Source organism: Falco naumanni, chromosome 2 (genome assembly GCF_017639655.2).
Source record: "Falco naumanni isolate bFalNau1 chromosome 2, bFalNau1.pat, whole genome shotgun sequence".
Classification (NCBI taxonomy): domain Eukaryota; kingdom Metazoa; phylum Chordata; class Aves; order Falconiformes; family Falconidae; genus Falco; species Falco naumanni.
In genome coordinates, this window is record NC_054055.1 from 68,084,613 (window position 1) to 68,100,843 (window position 16,231).

The 16,231-nt window shown below is 38.1% G+C and overlaps 1 protein-coding gene across 1 annotated transcript in view; it reads left to right on the forward strand.

The window, feature by feature from the left end:
• Nucleotides 1-16,231, forward strand: part of UXS1 (UDP-glucuronate decarboxylase 1) — a 63,204-nt gene that overhangs the window by 33,815 nt on the left and 13,158 nt on the right. Inside the window, exons 7-9 of the mRNA XM_040584653.1 lie at nt 4,555-4,659; nt 5,984-6,043; nt 8,385-8,506. Of these exons, the coding sequence (XP_040440587.1) occupies nt 4,555-4,659; nt 5,984-6,043; nt 8,385-8,506 (287 nt within the window). The remainder of the gene's footprint in view (nt 1-4,554; nt 4,660-5,983; nt 6,044-8,384; nt 8,507-16,231) is intronic.

Consider the following 16,231-nt stretch of genomic DNA (forward strand, 5'->3'; position numbering starts at 1 on the left):
CAGCTAGACTAGGTGGATGGCTTTGTCTGGCATTTCTGGCTGGCCTGCTGAAATGATGACACTAAAAATTATGTGGTGTTAGACATAGCAGTTAAAAGAGGGAAGGTGGAAGGAGAAATAATTGTATTTGTCTCAATATCCTTAGCTTGATGACGCAAACTTGACCAGTTTTGGGTAGAAACTTGTCTCTCTACCCTTCTGAAATATCCAACATTCTCTAAATGTTTTGGAATACTAGTGATGTTTTTAATTGGTCTGAGGCTCAATACTCTTAAGATTCCTTCCTGGGCAAGAGGGAAAGGTCCTGGAACTGCCTGGCTGCCTACCCCTTTGATCTAGAAGATGGGCATCAGACATTTGGCAAATGCCCCGTCTTCCATCTCTCTGCTGGTTCTGCCCTTGCTGACCCTTTTCATTATAAGGATTTATTTTTGCCTTTGCACCTATGGGAAGAAGTACGTTGAGGCCAACCAGAGCCAGGTACTTTTTTTTCCCCCCAGCTCCTTATCTTAGTTTCATTTAAAGCAATTACGAGCTGGAGAACAAAAGGAAGAAGAAGGACTAGGAGGAGGAAAAGAAGAGTGCCTTCTCTTTTTTCTTTCTTTCTTTCTTTTTTTCTAAGCACTGTCCATTACACTTAGCTTTTTGTTTAAAAATAAACAAACTTGAAGCTTATAAGGAACCTTTAGGGGTTTGTATTTTGTTTGTGTTTGTTTCCCACTAACAATTATATGATCACTTGGATACTCAAAGGCCTAGCTGTATCCTGATGCAGCAAAAGGAAAGGGAGGTTTTGGCCCTGTTCATCTGAATTGCCGCGTGCTGTTAAAGGAACTGCTCCCGTAGAAGATCCTGTGTGTTGAAAATTCAGCAGGCATTTAGAAAACAGCAAAAACAAAGTGAATGGAGAGGGAGGAAGGGAAGTGTTCATTTCTGCTTTGACAGACTATGATTGGGCAGTAAATTACTGGTGGTCCGCAACACTTTTTAAGTGTTGTTTTCACTCTTCAAAAATTCCACCACAGCCTGCTGCAAACTAGATTTGGAAAGGGTTGTAAAGGAATGGATAGAAAGGAATAGCATAAAATGCAGGTCAGAATTAAACTGAGTTGGTTGCAATAACTGTCAATTGCGTTGCTCATTTTTCTGAGCCACTGTGCTTGAATTACCTGCTGCCTACAAGCAGCAGTCAGTGGCTACTCTGATGTTTTTGTCAGCTTCCAGTCTGCTCCTTTTCCTTGTTTTCATGACAGTACTGTGCTGTGGGAAGGGGATGCTTACATTCAGAGGCATAACTTGAGGCAGTCATATATTTTATTCATATTCAGGGCTTATATGTAGGAGACATATCAAAGTTCAACAGACCAATTAGACTTTCCCCCATGCTACATCTTTGCATTATTACCCTGACACAAGAAATCCTGCAAAATAACGTAATTAAAGTTTATTCACTGCTTAAACTTACAGAGTCAACGGGGACCAAAGTAAGGAGAAATTATTCCGTGTCACAGTCCATCACACAAAACAACTAACTTATCTCCATGTTGCAGACCATCCTAAAAGTTTCAGTTGCATTAGCAGAGCAGGCAGGGCTTTGAATCAAGCCTGTGCTGGGAGCTTGCTTCCTCCAGCACTCACTGTGTCAGGCTGTCTTTGAGTACTACTGTACGCTGCCTTCTGTGAAAAGCTTTCTTTTGATGCTGCACTAGTGCTGATAGTGGAAATACCAGTTTCTGCTGATTGGAGAACAAATAGCAGCAAATCTGCTACGTTAAATTGTATTTCTCTACACTTTTAATGTGAGAATAAATCTTCACTGATATTGCGTATCTGCCAAAACTGTATCTCTCTAGCTTTCTGGGCTGTTTTGACATCTTGTGGGCAGCTGGTCTTCTCTACTACTCTAAACAACTGTAGACCGAAGACAGCATGCAACATGGAGGAAGTAGAAATATTTTGTGGCATCTGCTTGAGCATACTAACTGTCAAATATCATTACTTTGCTAAGACAGTAAAACTTGGGGTGATGGAGTCGTGCAGGTTGCCTTAGAAGCTAGCTGATCCTGTGTTTATGCTGATAGCTGTTCTGCCTGATGACGTTTGACTCGAAAGAATGTCTCCTTATTTTGGTCACTATCGACACGGTAAGCTTAAGCAGTGAATAAAATCTAATCAAATTATTTTGCAGGGTTTCTTGTGTCGGGGCAATAATGCAAAGATGTAGTATGGGGTTAACTTTTATGCCTCTTAGAGATGAGCTAATATGCTGTCATAGGAGCTATGAGCTTGTCCAGTAGACCTAGAAACAACAGTTAATCTAGAAAAATGTGACTATATGTTGCAAGCACACTTGACTAAGGATTCTGAAAGAAAGTAGGTTCAATATTTTACCTTGCCACTGTTGCCAGTATTTTTAAAGCTTTATTTTCAGAACACATGCTTATCTTAAAAAAAGGATGTAATGCTTCAGTGTGGAGGAGAGGCTTGCATTTTGAAGCCTTTTAACTACTTTCATTTTTTTTTCATTTCTTAAAAGGTTGTTGAAAAGTAATTGGGTACATTCTACATGGATAAATCAAGCCACTTATACACACTGTCACCCTAACCACTCTGCTTTTTTTTTTTTGTACTGGATAGAGGTCAGGAAGCAAAGGATTGTGTGCTTGCTTTGTCAAATGAAAATATTTTTTTTTTTAATTTGAAAGTCAAGGATGCTTCTACTCTGTTTTTGACAGGAGAATTAATTTAAAACTGGAGAAGAAAGTTCATTATGTCACAGATACTGTGAAAGTTAAACCCAACAGAGGGGTGACAATAATATGTTGACAAAATAAAGCTTTACTTCGTATTGCTGTCATTTGCTACTGCTTGTTAATTGTAAAACACCTGAGAAAAAAAATAAAAAGGGTTGTTTGAGTATGCCATTTGACCAATACTGTTCTGTTATAGGGCAAGACAGCCTTATGCCACGTGGTACTGTCTTTTGTCAGAATATGACTTTTCCAGGTTGCTTCAGGTTTCAGTGCTGAATATGCTTTAAAAAAACAAACTTTCCCTTTGTAACATAAAGAAGTAATTACTTTTCTTTCATCCTGCTATTCTAATTCTTACATAACCTTTTGGATACATTTCTTGGATGACCTTGGGGGGGGGATTTGTTCTTTTTCTTTCTTAAGCATCACTATTTCTAACTTGATCTTCTGTTTACTTTTTTTTTGGCATTCGCTTATCTGTAGGGGGTTTTTTAAGTAGTTCTGGCTAACTGAGATTCATGTTACATAGAAAACAAATATGTTTTTATATTTACAATAGTTGTATAATGAAAGACTTGCAGGTTGAGGTTTGTTGAATATTGGCTTCTCCTTGTGAAAATTAGTCTAGTTTTGATTGGTTTGTTTTTATTATGATTTAACAAAAAAGCCTTTTTTTTCCCTGTACTATCTCCAGCCTCTGCACCTTTATCTCATGCAGTGAATTTGGCAACTCTGATATGCAGAAGCTGGTCTCAAAATCTGTTACAGCTTTAGTTCTCTTATCTCTCTCTGCACTCTTGTGCTAGGAATAATTGTTAAATTAAGAAATCCTGGGGTTTAATGGAGTCTATGCTCATGAAAATGGTGTAACTGTTTAGCTTTGCTGTACTAGTCCCTATTTTGCTGTTGTGTTGAATATGTATTTCCTGTGGGTGATAGGTATCTTTAGGTTTGTTTACAGTGCAGTCACAGAAATGCAGCAAATACAATTAGTTAAGACTGGGACTTCTGTTACCTGGGCAATCTGTTGCCAATACCCAGGCTACCTTATTTTAATTTAGGTTAGGCATTAGTATACCTTCCTTGATTGTAAGGTACTGTCTAGTGCATTGGCTAATTGTATTTCATAACTTGGAGGGATCAGGTGGGGTGGGGAATCTCTATTGGGAATTTTTATTTCTTATTAAAGCTAAAATGCTGTATTATTCAAAGTATAGCATAGAACAAAGGGAATAGGGGAAAAAGGACAAAGGTTGCGTGCCAATATCTTGGCATATATATTTAAAATATAAGTAAGATACGAGTACTATTAATATTTCATTGCCAAGTGGCTTATAAATAAAAATAAAGTATTTATTTTTCCCAGAACATTTCTCCAGGGATTAAAAAATATTTCTACCATCTTTGATTGGGAATTCATCTCGGAAAAATACTTTGAAGCTTGTGGTCACTTAAAAACTTGAGGGTGGTAGAATGTTGCATATGCTTTTGCAGCTTCTAAACATCTGAAGTACTCAAAACTAGAATTTTTGCAGTTGGAAAGTGTCAACACACCCACAGACTTCTGTATCTGTCAACAGTGTTGATTATGCTTACTATTTTTTTTTACTAAAAATTAAGTCTGTCTTTGGGTTACAGCAGGTTTGCATACGTATCATCCATAGGTAGCAATATAAGAAGTGCCGAGTTCCAGCACTAGGAAGTGCAGAAAGAAGTACTTGTTTCCTGATGCTACTGCTTTATATGTTACATGGGAAAATAATAATGCTTTTTTTTCCCCCCTCTCTCTGGTTTTTTGTAGTGGACCAGATCTATCATCTAGCTTCTCCTGCTTCTCCTCCAAATTACATGTATAATCCTATAAAAACATTAAAGACCAACACTATTGGGACATTAAACATGCTGGGTAAGTGGAAATCTTTTTTCTTAACTTGGTTAGACATAATATAACATGGACAGAGTTATTTGGGAGAGGGGAGGATAGAGCAGATGAGTTGTACATTTTAAGAAGTTGTTTCTCAAAGAAAAATGAGGGTTGGGTTTGGGTTTTTTCCCTCTTTGAAGATTTTTTTTTTCCTTTCTGCTTTTCCTTTAAATATATCTGCAGATAAACTCTGACAACATGCAGACTTGGTTGTCAAAGCACAGGGACTTCATGCCTGTATCTTGGCTGTGGAGTGCAGTAATTACAGAAGTCATAGGAACAACTAAGAGCATGGGATTTTTATAGCGAAGTTGTGTCTTGCTTTGGCGACTGTGGAACATTCCTACGTTTGCCATGAGTGACTGTTCCTTTCCACCACAGCAAACACTGAACTAGGTGGAACTGTAAACCCCAGACATCAAGAGCACTGCACCCTCTTGTGCATGCCTTGGCTAGCAAATTCTGCAAGAATGTGTAATGTCTAGCTTCATGCTAGGTAATTACGAGACTACATTTTCAGTTTTGTCTGTTGGGTTTTATGCTGGAAATGGGCCTGTGAAAAGAAGGCCTCAAGCCTTCACTAGTTTTTCCTCTCATCTTTGATCCATTTGGCATATGCTGCAGCTTGAACTGAGTATCGGTGATCCTGAGAGGAGCTATGAGGCAAAAAATTTCCTGGGCATTAGCTCAGCTGAGTTTCTCATTTGAATGATACTCTACTGAGTACAATTCAGAGACTTAAGTGATTTAGAAGCTATGGAGGTACTGGACAGTTGTACGGCATAGATGAGAGGTTTCTTTGATTGGCCACCAACTTGAAGGGCAGAAAGTCACTGAAATGGAGTGCAGAATAATCTTGAGTGATTGGTAGGATCATCCAGGCAGTTTAAAGGGGCATAATGAAGGGAACATGATTTATTTTATCCTATAACATGTTATTCTCTACCAGTTTCTTTATGTAGCTTATCTTTAAGTATTGGTAATCATAATATAGCGAGTTGTTTCAAGATGCTGATTTCGTAACTGGAATACTTCATGCTTCCTTGACCTTTATTTAGGGTGTAATAATATAGTAAGTTCTTGGATCTTGGTTTAGGGTAACTTTTAGTCCCAGTAGCAAACACATGCATGTGAATGCTACTCTGCTGTTTCTCGTTTTCTGGCTTGGAAGTGGGCACTATGGATGTGATTTACAGCTAGATTTATCTAGTAAAAGTAAAGGATTACACTTAAACAGTTAACATGATGGAGAGATTCTTGCGCTTACTGTAATTATGTTGTTCTTTCCCTGTTACCCAAAATTTAGGGTTAGCTAAACGTGTTGGAGCACGGCTGCTGCTGGCCTCTACATCGGAGGTATATGGAGGTAAGAAGGATAAAACAGTGTTTAGATCTCTTGAAATGTGGCTTTGTAAAAAAACCCCAATTTTTACAAACCTTTTGTCAGATGTTTGAGTGATAACTTCTCATCACTGTCTTAGCTTGATTTCTTTCAGATTTACTTCTCACAGTTTAAAATGTGGGTAACTAGCACTTGCTTTAAATCTCTACCCAGAGTGGTAGAAGGAGGCTCTGACTATTGTTTGTAACTTCCCTTTGTCATAGTTTGTGTCTCTTTTTGCAAAGGGCTTGTGGGGTAATTTAGAGTTTTGAATTCTAATTAAAATTCAGATGCCATAATGAAAACCTGTGAAGAGAGATAATTTCGGTAGTAAATCTGCATCTCTTTTTCCAGTCACTTATGAATTGTGTTGTGAATCAGCAATCACCCTGGTGTGCAAGAGACAAGGACATAACCTCCAAGCTAAGAAAACAGTGATTGTTCATGCAGGCTCTTGTGGTGTCTCTGAAAATGTAATATTCAGCAATAGTGTCATATCTCTCCAAGATCCTATTACTGTTACTAAGAATTGAAGTAGTGAGAGGATGACTGATAGAACTGCTGGCTGAATGCAGCAAGAATCTTTAGTACTTCCTTGGGGTGTGTAACGGACCATATGCCTTACTAGGGAAAATTCCTGCTGTTGGGAACCTTGCCTAATAGGTAATAGCAATTTTGCAATCACAGTCACCTGCTCAACGTTAGTGGTTGTGAGTGGGCTTTAAAGAGCAAACAAGCAAACAAAAATACTCATCTGTGTAACAAGATACAAAGTTTTTTGAAGAAAAAGTGAGGAAAGACAAAGGGCATACCTCAAGGTGTACACTTTCGGTGGTTTAACTTCAGTCAAGAAGATTCAAAGCAAATATCCAAGCAAGAGAGAACTAAGGTGACCAGCCAGCCAAATAAGTGGCTTGAGCACGTGCAGCATTCCTGTTGCCTCCCTTGCCTTTGATTATCCATGGTCAGGCTCCACAGAGAAAAACGCTAGCCCTAAGGACTATTCTGTAATTGAGCAAACTCCCTTCTGGAACGGGGGACCAACAGGCAAAAAAGAAACCAAGTTGTGAAGCTTCATTGGTCTGCTGCAATCTGCCTGCTGAGGTGGAAAACTTGAAACTCAGGCTTTGTCGTGTCCGTAAATCAAATGTAGCAGGGAGAGTCTACTCACATTATACTCTGACTTAAACAGGCAAAATAATTTTGTTGAAAAATAAAGTCAGAAAATATCTGTTAGCTGTTTCCACAAGAGCTCTCAAAGCAGTGTTTTGTAGGGGGGTTCCAAGTACTTTGTAGGGCTGCCTTTGCCAGAAAGGAGACAGAAACTGAAGGTGCCTTCCAGATCACGGCACCTTCTGGGGCCCTTTTAAGAATGGTTACAGGTTTTTATAATCATGTGAAACCTCTCCGCATTTACCATTGCTCTGTGACTCTTGTATGGCAGGAATTCATCGGTAATGATGTCTGTAAGCAGCATAAAAACTGGAAGGGTTAATCAGAAACTGACCATCAAAGCTGTTTCAAAAAAGCCTGTAACACTTGAAAGTTTTGTAGCAATGTATGCAAACTTCAAACCCAGTAAGAAGAATATGGCAGCACAGGTAGCAAAGTGGGGAAATGGGATTGTATTATTTTAAGCATAAGGAGCATGCGCACACAAGGATTCCTAGGAGATTTTCGGTTGGGTGGGTTTTTTTTTAATCAAGAACTACTGTACTGGATCAAACCAGAGGATTGTCTAACCTGATTGTCTGTGCCCAGTGACAGCTAGTAAAAATGCTTAGGAGAAAACAGAAGAAACATAGCAAGTATGTTGTGGTATATTGCTCTACTCTTTGTTCTTTAAGAAATGCAGTACTTCTCTCCGTTTTTTCCGTTTTTCTTTTGTTTCTTATTTTATAAAACTTGAAGATGCTTTACTTTCTTTTTTTCCTAATACAGTAAAAAATGCTGCCTACATAACCTATAATACTTCCTCTGAATTACATTAGATAGGAGTCATATTTGTGCCCTTGAGGTAGTCTGTCTTTGCAGAGAAGAGTTGAATTTAACCCTCTGTTCACACACTCTTTTAGGGGAAGGAAAAGCATCATGATGGCAGCTGTTCACTTTACTCAGTTACCTTACTAGTGTCACATCTTCCATAACTGTCATTTTCATGGTACCAGTGAATACACTTCTAAGGAATGGTGTTGAAATATGATATTTTTTAAATGCATGGTTTAAAGAGAACCTGTTGAATTGTATAACACCAATGAAAGATTCATTGTATATAGTCACCTTTGGGATAGAAGATCATTTAAGGTAGTGTTTTTTTTCTCTATAGATCCTGAAGTTCACCCTCAAAATGAGGATTACTGGGGCCATGTGAATCCAATAGGTCCAAGAGCCTGCTATGATGAAGGAAAACGGGTTGCAGAGACAATGTGCTATGCATACATGAAGCAGGTATTAAACTTGTATCAGGTTCAATGAATTGTCTGTAATTAATGAAGGCCAAACATATGGCAAAACTGGAATATGTGCATTTAGAGGTAGGAGGGCAAAAGAGAATGTCTTAAGTAGGAATACTCGTACTATAGCTGCAAAAACTGTTTTCTTTAATGCAGAAGTTTTATTGCTCCCATCTGTTGTTTTTTTCAGATAAGCAGCGTTCTTAAAGAAAATGTGCTTTACTCTTCTTAATAGACATAATAAGTCTTTGAGTATCGTAAATAGTTTTTAGACAGATTAAACTGAGATGACCTTGCCAATTTGGGAGCCAAGTAAGAGTTGTTTTAAGTTGGTCCTGTGCTGAGAAGTGCTTTGCTGAATAGGACTATTACAGATAAATGTGGCATGTTTAATGAGCATAATTGAAATCAGAATATACAGATAAAAATGAGGAAGTTCTTTAATGAGTACCTATATAGGAGCAATGTATTTTCAATCTCTTTAGAAATGTCTTATAATTATGTAGATATAAATACAGACCTTAATGGAGGGTACCTATACTTGGCTATGTAATGCACTTTTTCAGACTAATACAGTAACATCAGAATAAAAATGCAATTTAAAATATGTTTCTGAAATGATACGTGCCATTTTCCTTGGGTTTCATAATCAACAAGTAGAAACTCCTCATTAACTAACCCAGCATAGACTCTTTACCTGTATGTAAATCTTAATTGCTGTTCAGCTAGTCTCTGTGAGGCTATTCAATTAGACAACGTGACAGACTAAAGAATATCATATCACTGTTTCTTGGTGTTTGCAGCCTTAATAGACTAAACTTATAAATCAGCTGTATATTCTGTAGAATTTTAAATCTTTAAATGATAAAATACTAGGTGCTTTTAAAAACCATGAAAACAAAAGTAAGTAGTAAGACTTTGTGGATGGTATTTTAGTACAGAGGTGGTAGTAATTTTCTCTTCTGCCAGACAGAGAAGGCAGAGGTTAGTGTCTCCTTTGTTCTCTTAAGTCATTTAATGTCTAGCGTGGTGGTACTGCTCTTGTTCGGGATGATGTCTTCTGTACTTCACTGTAACAAAATACTCCTCATGGGTCTGGAAATCCATTCACTGTTGAATATTGTCATTTTTATGAGAAATCCTTGCGCTGTAGGGTATCAAATTTTTTACAAGTTTGTGGTACACTCTGCAGTATTCTTTTAGAAGGGCAAGACTGTAGGTCATTTTGAAAATCATGGGTCACTTAAAATCTTAAAGCCACAGGATGAGTCATGGTACTATCCGGTAATTTTTATGCAGGATTTACAAAAGAGAAGGTTTGTAAGGTGGAACTGCAGTGCACACATACATTAAGTGTGAACTCATGATGCAAATGAGCTCTCTGTCCTAGGGGCAGCTCTGTATGAAATGTCTTGTACTTTATTATGGGTTAGTGAAGTCTGCCTGAGCTTGTCCCACATTGAGGTATATTCTGAAACACTGTTGAGCTGGGTTTTTTTCAGAGCTTAGATGATAGGCTGTTATTAGTGGAGGAAACGTTATCTTTTGCTAGTGGAAAGGTCTGATGTCTACTATGAAAATAAATATTGTGCTTTTAAGAGGATTTTGAGACAAAAGTGACATTGCCCAAAACAATTTGATTTGAAGGATTTCAGGTTAAAATATTTCCAGAATCTTCTCAGCTTCAATAAAAAAAAAGAAACAAGCAAACTTAGGTCTGCATCTTTTTGTCATTTCTTCCAAAGATTTCCATCATCATGCACATTATTAGGTACCTTAAATACTGAATCGTGTTTCCAAAAACTAAAATAAAAATTCATTGCTATGTTATACTTGCAGACAGGCTCTTTGAATCAGAACAGTTCTTGAATCTAGTCAAAGATGACTCTTTATTCACAGTTGTCAGAGTTCCTCAGTAGCCTGCCTTGACCGAGACCTTTTCGGTGCACTGTTTTCTGCTGGCAGCGTTGTTTTGTTCACCTGTTTTGACCCTATGAATTAAGTAATTTTACTTCATCTCCTCTTTACAACTGCTGTCTTTAAAAAAAGCCCAGCAGTACTTCCTTATCAAAGAGTCCAAGAACAGTAGTAACATTCAACAATACATAAGCGTGTGCTTGAAAGGAGAGGTGGGGAGTGAAATATTTGCTGGAGAAATGCAGGGCTCAGGAATTCAAAGCACGTACACAAGTTCATCTCATCACATGAGGCACCCGAGCATGTGGTTTGAGAGGATGTTTTCTGTAGGCTTCTGGGAGCAGCTTTCCCTCCATAAATTCATGTGGTAGCATAGGTCAGCCATGCTTATCCTGTCTCATCATCTCTCTTTCAGTGCTTGCTAGCACTCCCTGCTGGAAAGCCTTTTTCAGTTCGCTCAATTGCCGTAACAAGATTCAAGGCATAGTTTTGAAACTCTCTTATAACAACAGCTTGTCGATCTGTTTGCTTTCACCATTCTATACTCTTACTTTTGTTACTGTTCTGCCTCTCCTTCCCTGTTCTTCCGAAGTGTTTTTTTGCGTAAACTTCATATACAGGTGCGTGATGTGATACAGATGTGATATGATTGCACACCTAGTATTTTTCCTCCACTATGGCACTTCTGTTTTGCTAGATAAGGTAATACCATCATTTTCCAGAATGAGCAGTGTTTTCCAAATGCAGGGTCTTCCTGGACATAGATAGACAGAGAAAACATTACAGGGGTGGGAGGAGAGTTTCAGCACATAATACTGCAGTGTGAATTTTGTGTTTTGTTCAGGAGTTTCCATTCTGTATGCATTTAACTTTTTAAAAAAGTTGTGGTTTGAATTATGGAGCTACCTAGAAATCCAGATATTCATGTGCGCTCCAATGCTGGCTTCATTTAAATACTACACAGAATCTGAAGATCTGAAAAACCTTCATTGCAGGGATCTGGTATGATTGCATAAGCACATCATAAATACAAGTACACTGCATTTTACATGCTTAGTGTATTAAGGGTGTTTTTTGAACTAGATTTAATTTCTTCTCTTATACCATTGATCTGTAAGGAAATTCTCCAGAGCTGAAGCAACAACTTCAGGTCACCATGACATGTTGCAGGGAAATTTTTCATCATCTTCTGCTTCCTTTGTCCTTCTTTTCATACCAACTGTGTGACTGCAAGCATCAGTGGTAGCAAGTGGGCTTAGTTGTACATGATGATGTGATAGTTTTCAAATTGCCTTAGAATAGCTTAGATCTTCCAATTAAGAATTCCAGTGGATGCCTTTCTAAGCATAGAGAAGTGAATGGAGTTGTCAGAATCAACTATTAATTATAACCTTCTTTAAGTGAACAAGTGTTATGCTCTGCTTTACGGAATATTCTATAACCAGGACTGCAAAGACTCAAGATGCCAAAAAATCTTAATAGGTAATAGAAGAATGGAAAGATGTTAGAGGTGAAGTTTATTATATTAATGTGAGAGAATAACACATGTAAACTGATGTTGAAATTTGTTAAATATAGAAGTGCATTGCAATTGCAACATGAGGGTGATTTTCTGTTTTATATTGAGTTGTACTTTCCCCCTAATCTTTAATTCACAAATTGAGTTGGTTTCAGTAATCATAAAAAGCCTTGATGTAAAATGTGGGGCTAATGAAACCTTTTGATTGAATTGCAACTGAGAAGGCATTGAATAAGGCAGTGAATAAACGGGTAGTTATCGAATAATTAGAAAACAAATACCTGTGTTGGATTAGTTTGCTTTAACGTCTTTTGGGAGTTTATCCTGTATTCTCCAATAATTTCTCATTGGTTTCTTTCCTTGATACTCAATATAGATTGCTTTTAAGCACGCAGCATTCTTTTTTGGTGTTGTCACATATGTTTGCTAGCTGTTTGCTTAAGGAAAGATGCAGAATTGATGTTTTTTGTGGAAGAATGGAACTGATTTTTTTTGTGAGAGGAAGAGGAGGCATTGCATCTCCTTGGGGTAATAGTCACAGGCCCAGACGGCAGCCCTTTAATGATACAGATGGTGGTTACTGTTGGATGTATACGATGTCAAAGCTAAATTTTAGTGATAAGAGCTATCATGGATTCCTTTAGCCTTTTAGAGGTCATGCAGAGAAGTTTCACATCCAGGAATATTAGTGAGGGAAGTCCATAAGATGCTACAAGCAGTCGACCACCTTGAGCACTGCCTGTAAAGAGTTGAGATGCTACAGCCCCTCTCACTGCTGACTGAGAGGGCATTGACACCACTGAAGTGCAGGTGTCAGTGCTGCAACTAGTATCCCATCTGAGTTGTTATATACCAAGACAATGAAATTCAGAAAGAAAAGGAAAAAAATTGTCCACAGTTCCTTCTCTGCAAAGTCTAAGAGGTCACACACGCGCAGTTATAGTAACATTCTCAATAAATATGGCATTTCCATTGAATATTTCAAGTACTGTTTCTTGTTAGTTGTTTTTATCTTCTTGATTAACTGGCTCCACTTTGAAAGAGGAAACAGTGCTGCTTTCAGCCATTGTAACTGTATGGCTCACAAATAGGCTTTTATACTTTGGAAAAGAGAAACCACAGATAAAAATCCTTCCCCATAGTTCAATAAAGTTAAGTCCTGCAAACTTAATAATTTAGAGATTAAATATTGCTAAGCTTTTGAAACTGGCTTCTTCCAGTTACCTTTGTACGGTCCTTCTGATAGTCCTGCCATTTTCTAAAACCTGCTGATATGTATTGTCCATGCGGTTGGATTAATGGATCTGCACATTTTCTAATGAGTTGTTAGAGCCGTCTGTAGCTTTGTGAGTGTTTTTTGCTGTGTAGGATCTCGGCGCATGAACCAAAACATTGTGTTTGGTCCTGTACAAATGCAGAAGTGGCATATAGTTCTCCAAAGCTATCTGTTGCTAACGTTCAGCTGGAGGAAGTGAGGTGAAAAGGGGAGAGAACAGTGCAGTAATGAGGCAGTATTATAAAAATGCAATGTGTTGTTTCACTGGATCATTGGTAACAGAAGCCCCTCTAAGTGGAGAGTTTCATTATCTGAGTATCTGTTTCTAAATTGTATTGTTTTAGCTGTGTTGTCAGAACTTCCTAATACAAACAGCATGGGTGTAATAGGAGGCTTTTTTTCTGTCAGTGGAGCAACACTTTTTTCAAATTATATGAAAATAAAGCAGGAAAAAACTGTCGGGTCCTCTGGCCCGTATTCACACACAGTGGTTTTACTAATGCTCTAGTATCTTTACTGCTTCTATGTGCTCTGTGCTGATAACAATTGCAAAATAACTTTGTTCCATAGACAAGGTTAGAAGACTGTATTATGATGATAATCAAAGTCGTGGACTAAACAAATACAGCCAGTTTCCTAAGAAAAGTCTGAATACTTTGCATAGTCTCTGCCCTCTTGGGTTTTGTTTTTTTTCTTTCCTTGCTGTTCTGTAAGAAATCCCATCTTCTGATTTCCCTCAGGTAATTGGAGAACTTAGTTCTTTCGGTTTGATATTGCTGCGCTGTTGTGCAAATAGAATTTTGAAGTCACGAAGATTTTAAGCTTTTTTGAGAGGTATAAGTTCAGTCAGTGTTTGAATAAGAATATATCCATAGCAGCATTCATCTTTTGATGCAAAGTGTGTGTTGTTTCTGATGTTTTTTTCAATTTGGTACACCTCTTTTAATTTGGCTGTTAAGATACGTCCTCCTCAAACAGCCACCGTTGCTCTAAAAGCATTGGTAAGGCATTGACTTTCACCTGTAACTGTCACTGTTACACTAGTTCATGAATATAACTGCAGAACTCTGCGTTGTGCGGATGACTAAGATTAAATTGCCTGAAGTTTATATTGTATTGCATGTATTCCTGGCCCTTACTGGAAACCTACTGGAAGCTGTGATAACAGGTCTCATTCCTTGGCTGTTATTGCACTGGTTATGTTATTTGCCACCTCATGTTCAGAAGCCGCGTTGTGCAGTATAATACTGAATTTAAAAGCCCTGTCTGAAGGGAATATCCTAGCAACTCGCGCACAGATGCATTTAAGTGGGTACCCATCCCTTCCCAATGGCAATGTCTCCTGTCAAGGTGTTGGTGGAACAGGCCTGTGGCTGTTTGCGTTGGCCATGTACAGCATGTACAAGAGGTATGCAAGCTGAGGCAAGTGCTAGAAATAAGACATACTTTTAGCAGGGAGGTATAAATAATGGTACGAAGAGTTGTCAAAGAGAAGTTGTAGCTTCTCTAGTCTGAGAAATATTGAACTGTAACCATGGTAATATTTCAGCTGTAAGATAAAAGTAGTGAAGGTGTGCCTTGGTTGTGTTCAGGGACCTGCATTATGGCAAAAATAGTCAGATGATTGTTATTCTCCTTTCTAGCTTGTTTATGAAATTCAGATCTCAGCATCACTGTTTTTGCAGAACAGGTCTAAAAAGCTGTTAGTAACCAGGAATTAATCTAATTTTGCTTATACAGTGGACAGTACATGTATATAAAATACCTTGGACCAAGCCTCAGTGTAGAGCATTGTAGCTTAAGCACGTCACAGGTGGATCCTGGTGAACACTGTGCTAGTAGTTCTGCTGTGATTACAGTTCAGGGTTTTGGGAACAGTTTTGAGACTTAATGATCTCTGGGACACATGGGAAAGAATATAAATGAGGAAGAAAGTAACTAGTAAAGCAAAGGATGTAGGCAACAATCTTAGTAATTTAATTTGAAACATCGATAAAGACTTGTATCAGGTCACCATGATACCCGTGCAACTATCTGGGCTTTCCCTAGAACATTATTTGAATCCAGCTGTCTGCTGGAGAGCAAACAATTGCAGCTTTCCTTTCCTGATTATTTTGTATGCAGGGGGGTCTAATTCATGATTACTCTTCAGATAGCTCCACAGATTTTACAAAGAAGGAAATGCTGTTAATTAGTAAGAGAAGCTTGCCTAATATCACTATGAATTACAGTCACAGCATATGTTCAAGCTGTTTCACTTAAAAGAATGTCTTGACATTTGAGCTGTATTCTGTATTATTCTTTTCTGATACAGTCAACACAAGGAGAGATCTTTTCTTGAAAGGCTGATAAAATTAAAATACATATTTTAAAATTAAGATGTTACCATAGCATCCTTGATACCTTGATACGGAGCAGGGATCTGTAGAACTAAGTGGCAAACACTCATGCTGAAGACCATGGACAGGTTTGTTTTGCGGGGGAGACTCTAATCTGTGCTACCTTTTGACTAACAGCTATCGAATAGTCTGAGTATTTATTCAGAGGAGGTATCTCTGAAAGCCATAACGATCTTTCTTGCACCTTTTCTGTCTTCCCTCTCCATCTGTACAGGCACAGTCTCTGGGAACGTGTCCTTACTGGTAAATAATAGAGTGAGGTAAATCGTTTTGCTAGCCTACACTGCTGCATTTTATTAGCTTGCTCCCAGGCTCTTTTTTGGATTACTCAAGGAGCTTTTTCTCTGATTAATCTGCTATGGGAGGGCATAGTTTTAAACCATGAGGACAGAAGCCACTTGATCACATTCGATATTGGCATCAGGGATTGGTCTCAAGCTCTCTTGTTTAGCAGTATAAATGTAGGTCAAAGAAGTTTTTCTCCTTTTTCCAGTATACAATAAAATACTGTACATGACTTACTGCACGAATCTGGGAAAGTAATTGGCTATGCTAGTGGGAATATGGTGGAGGTACTCAGTTGTAACTAATACGTTGTTGATACTCAGA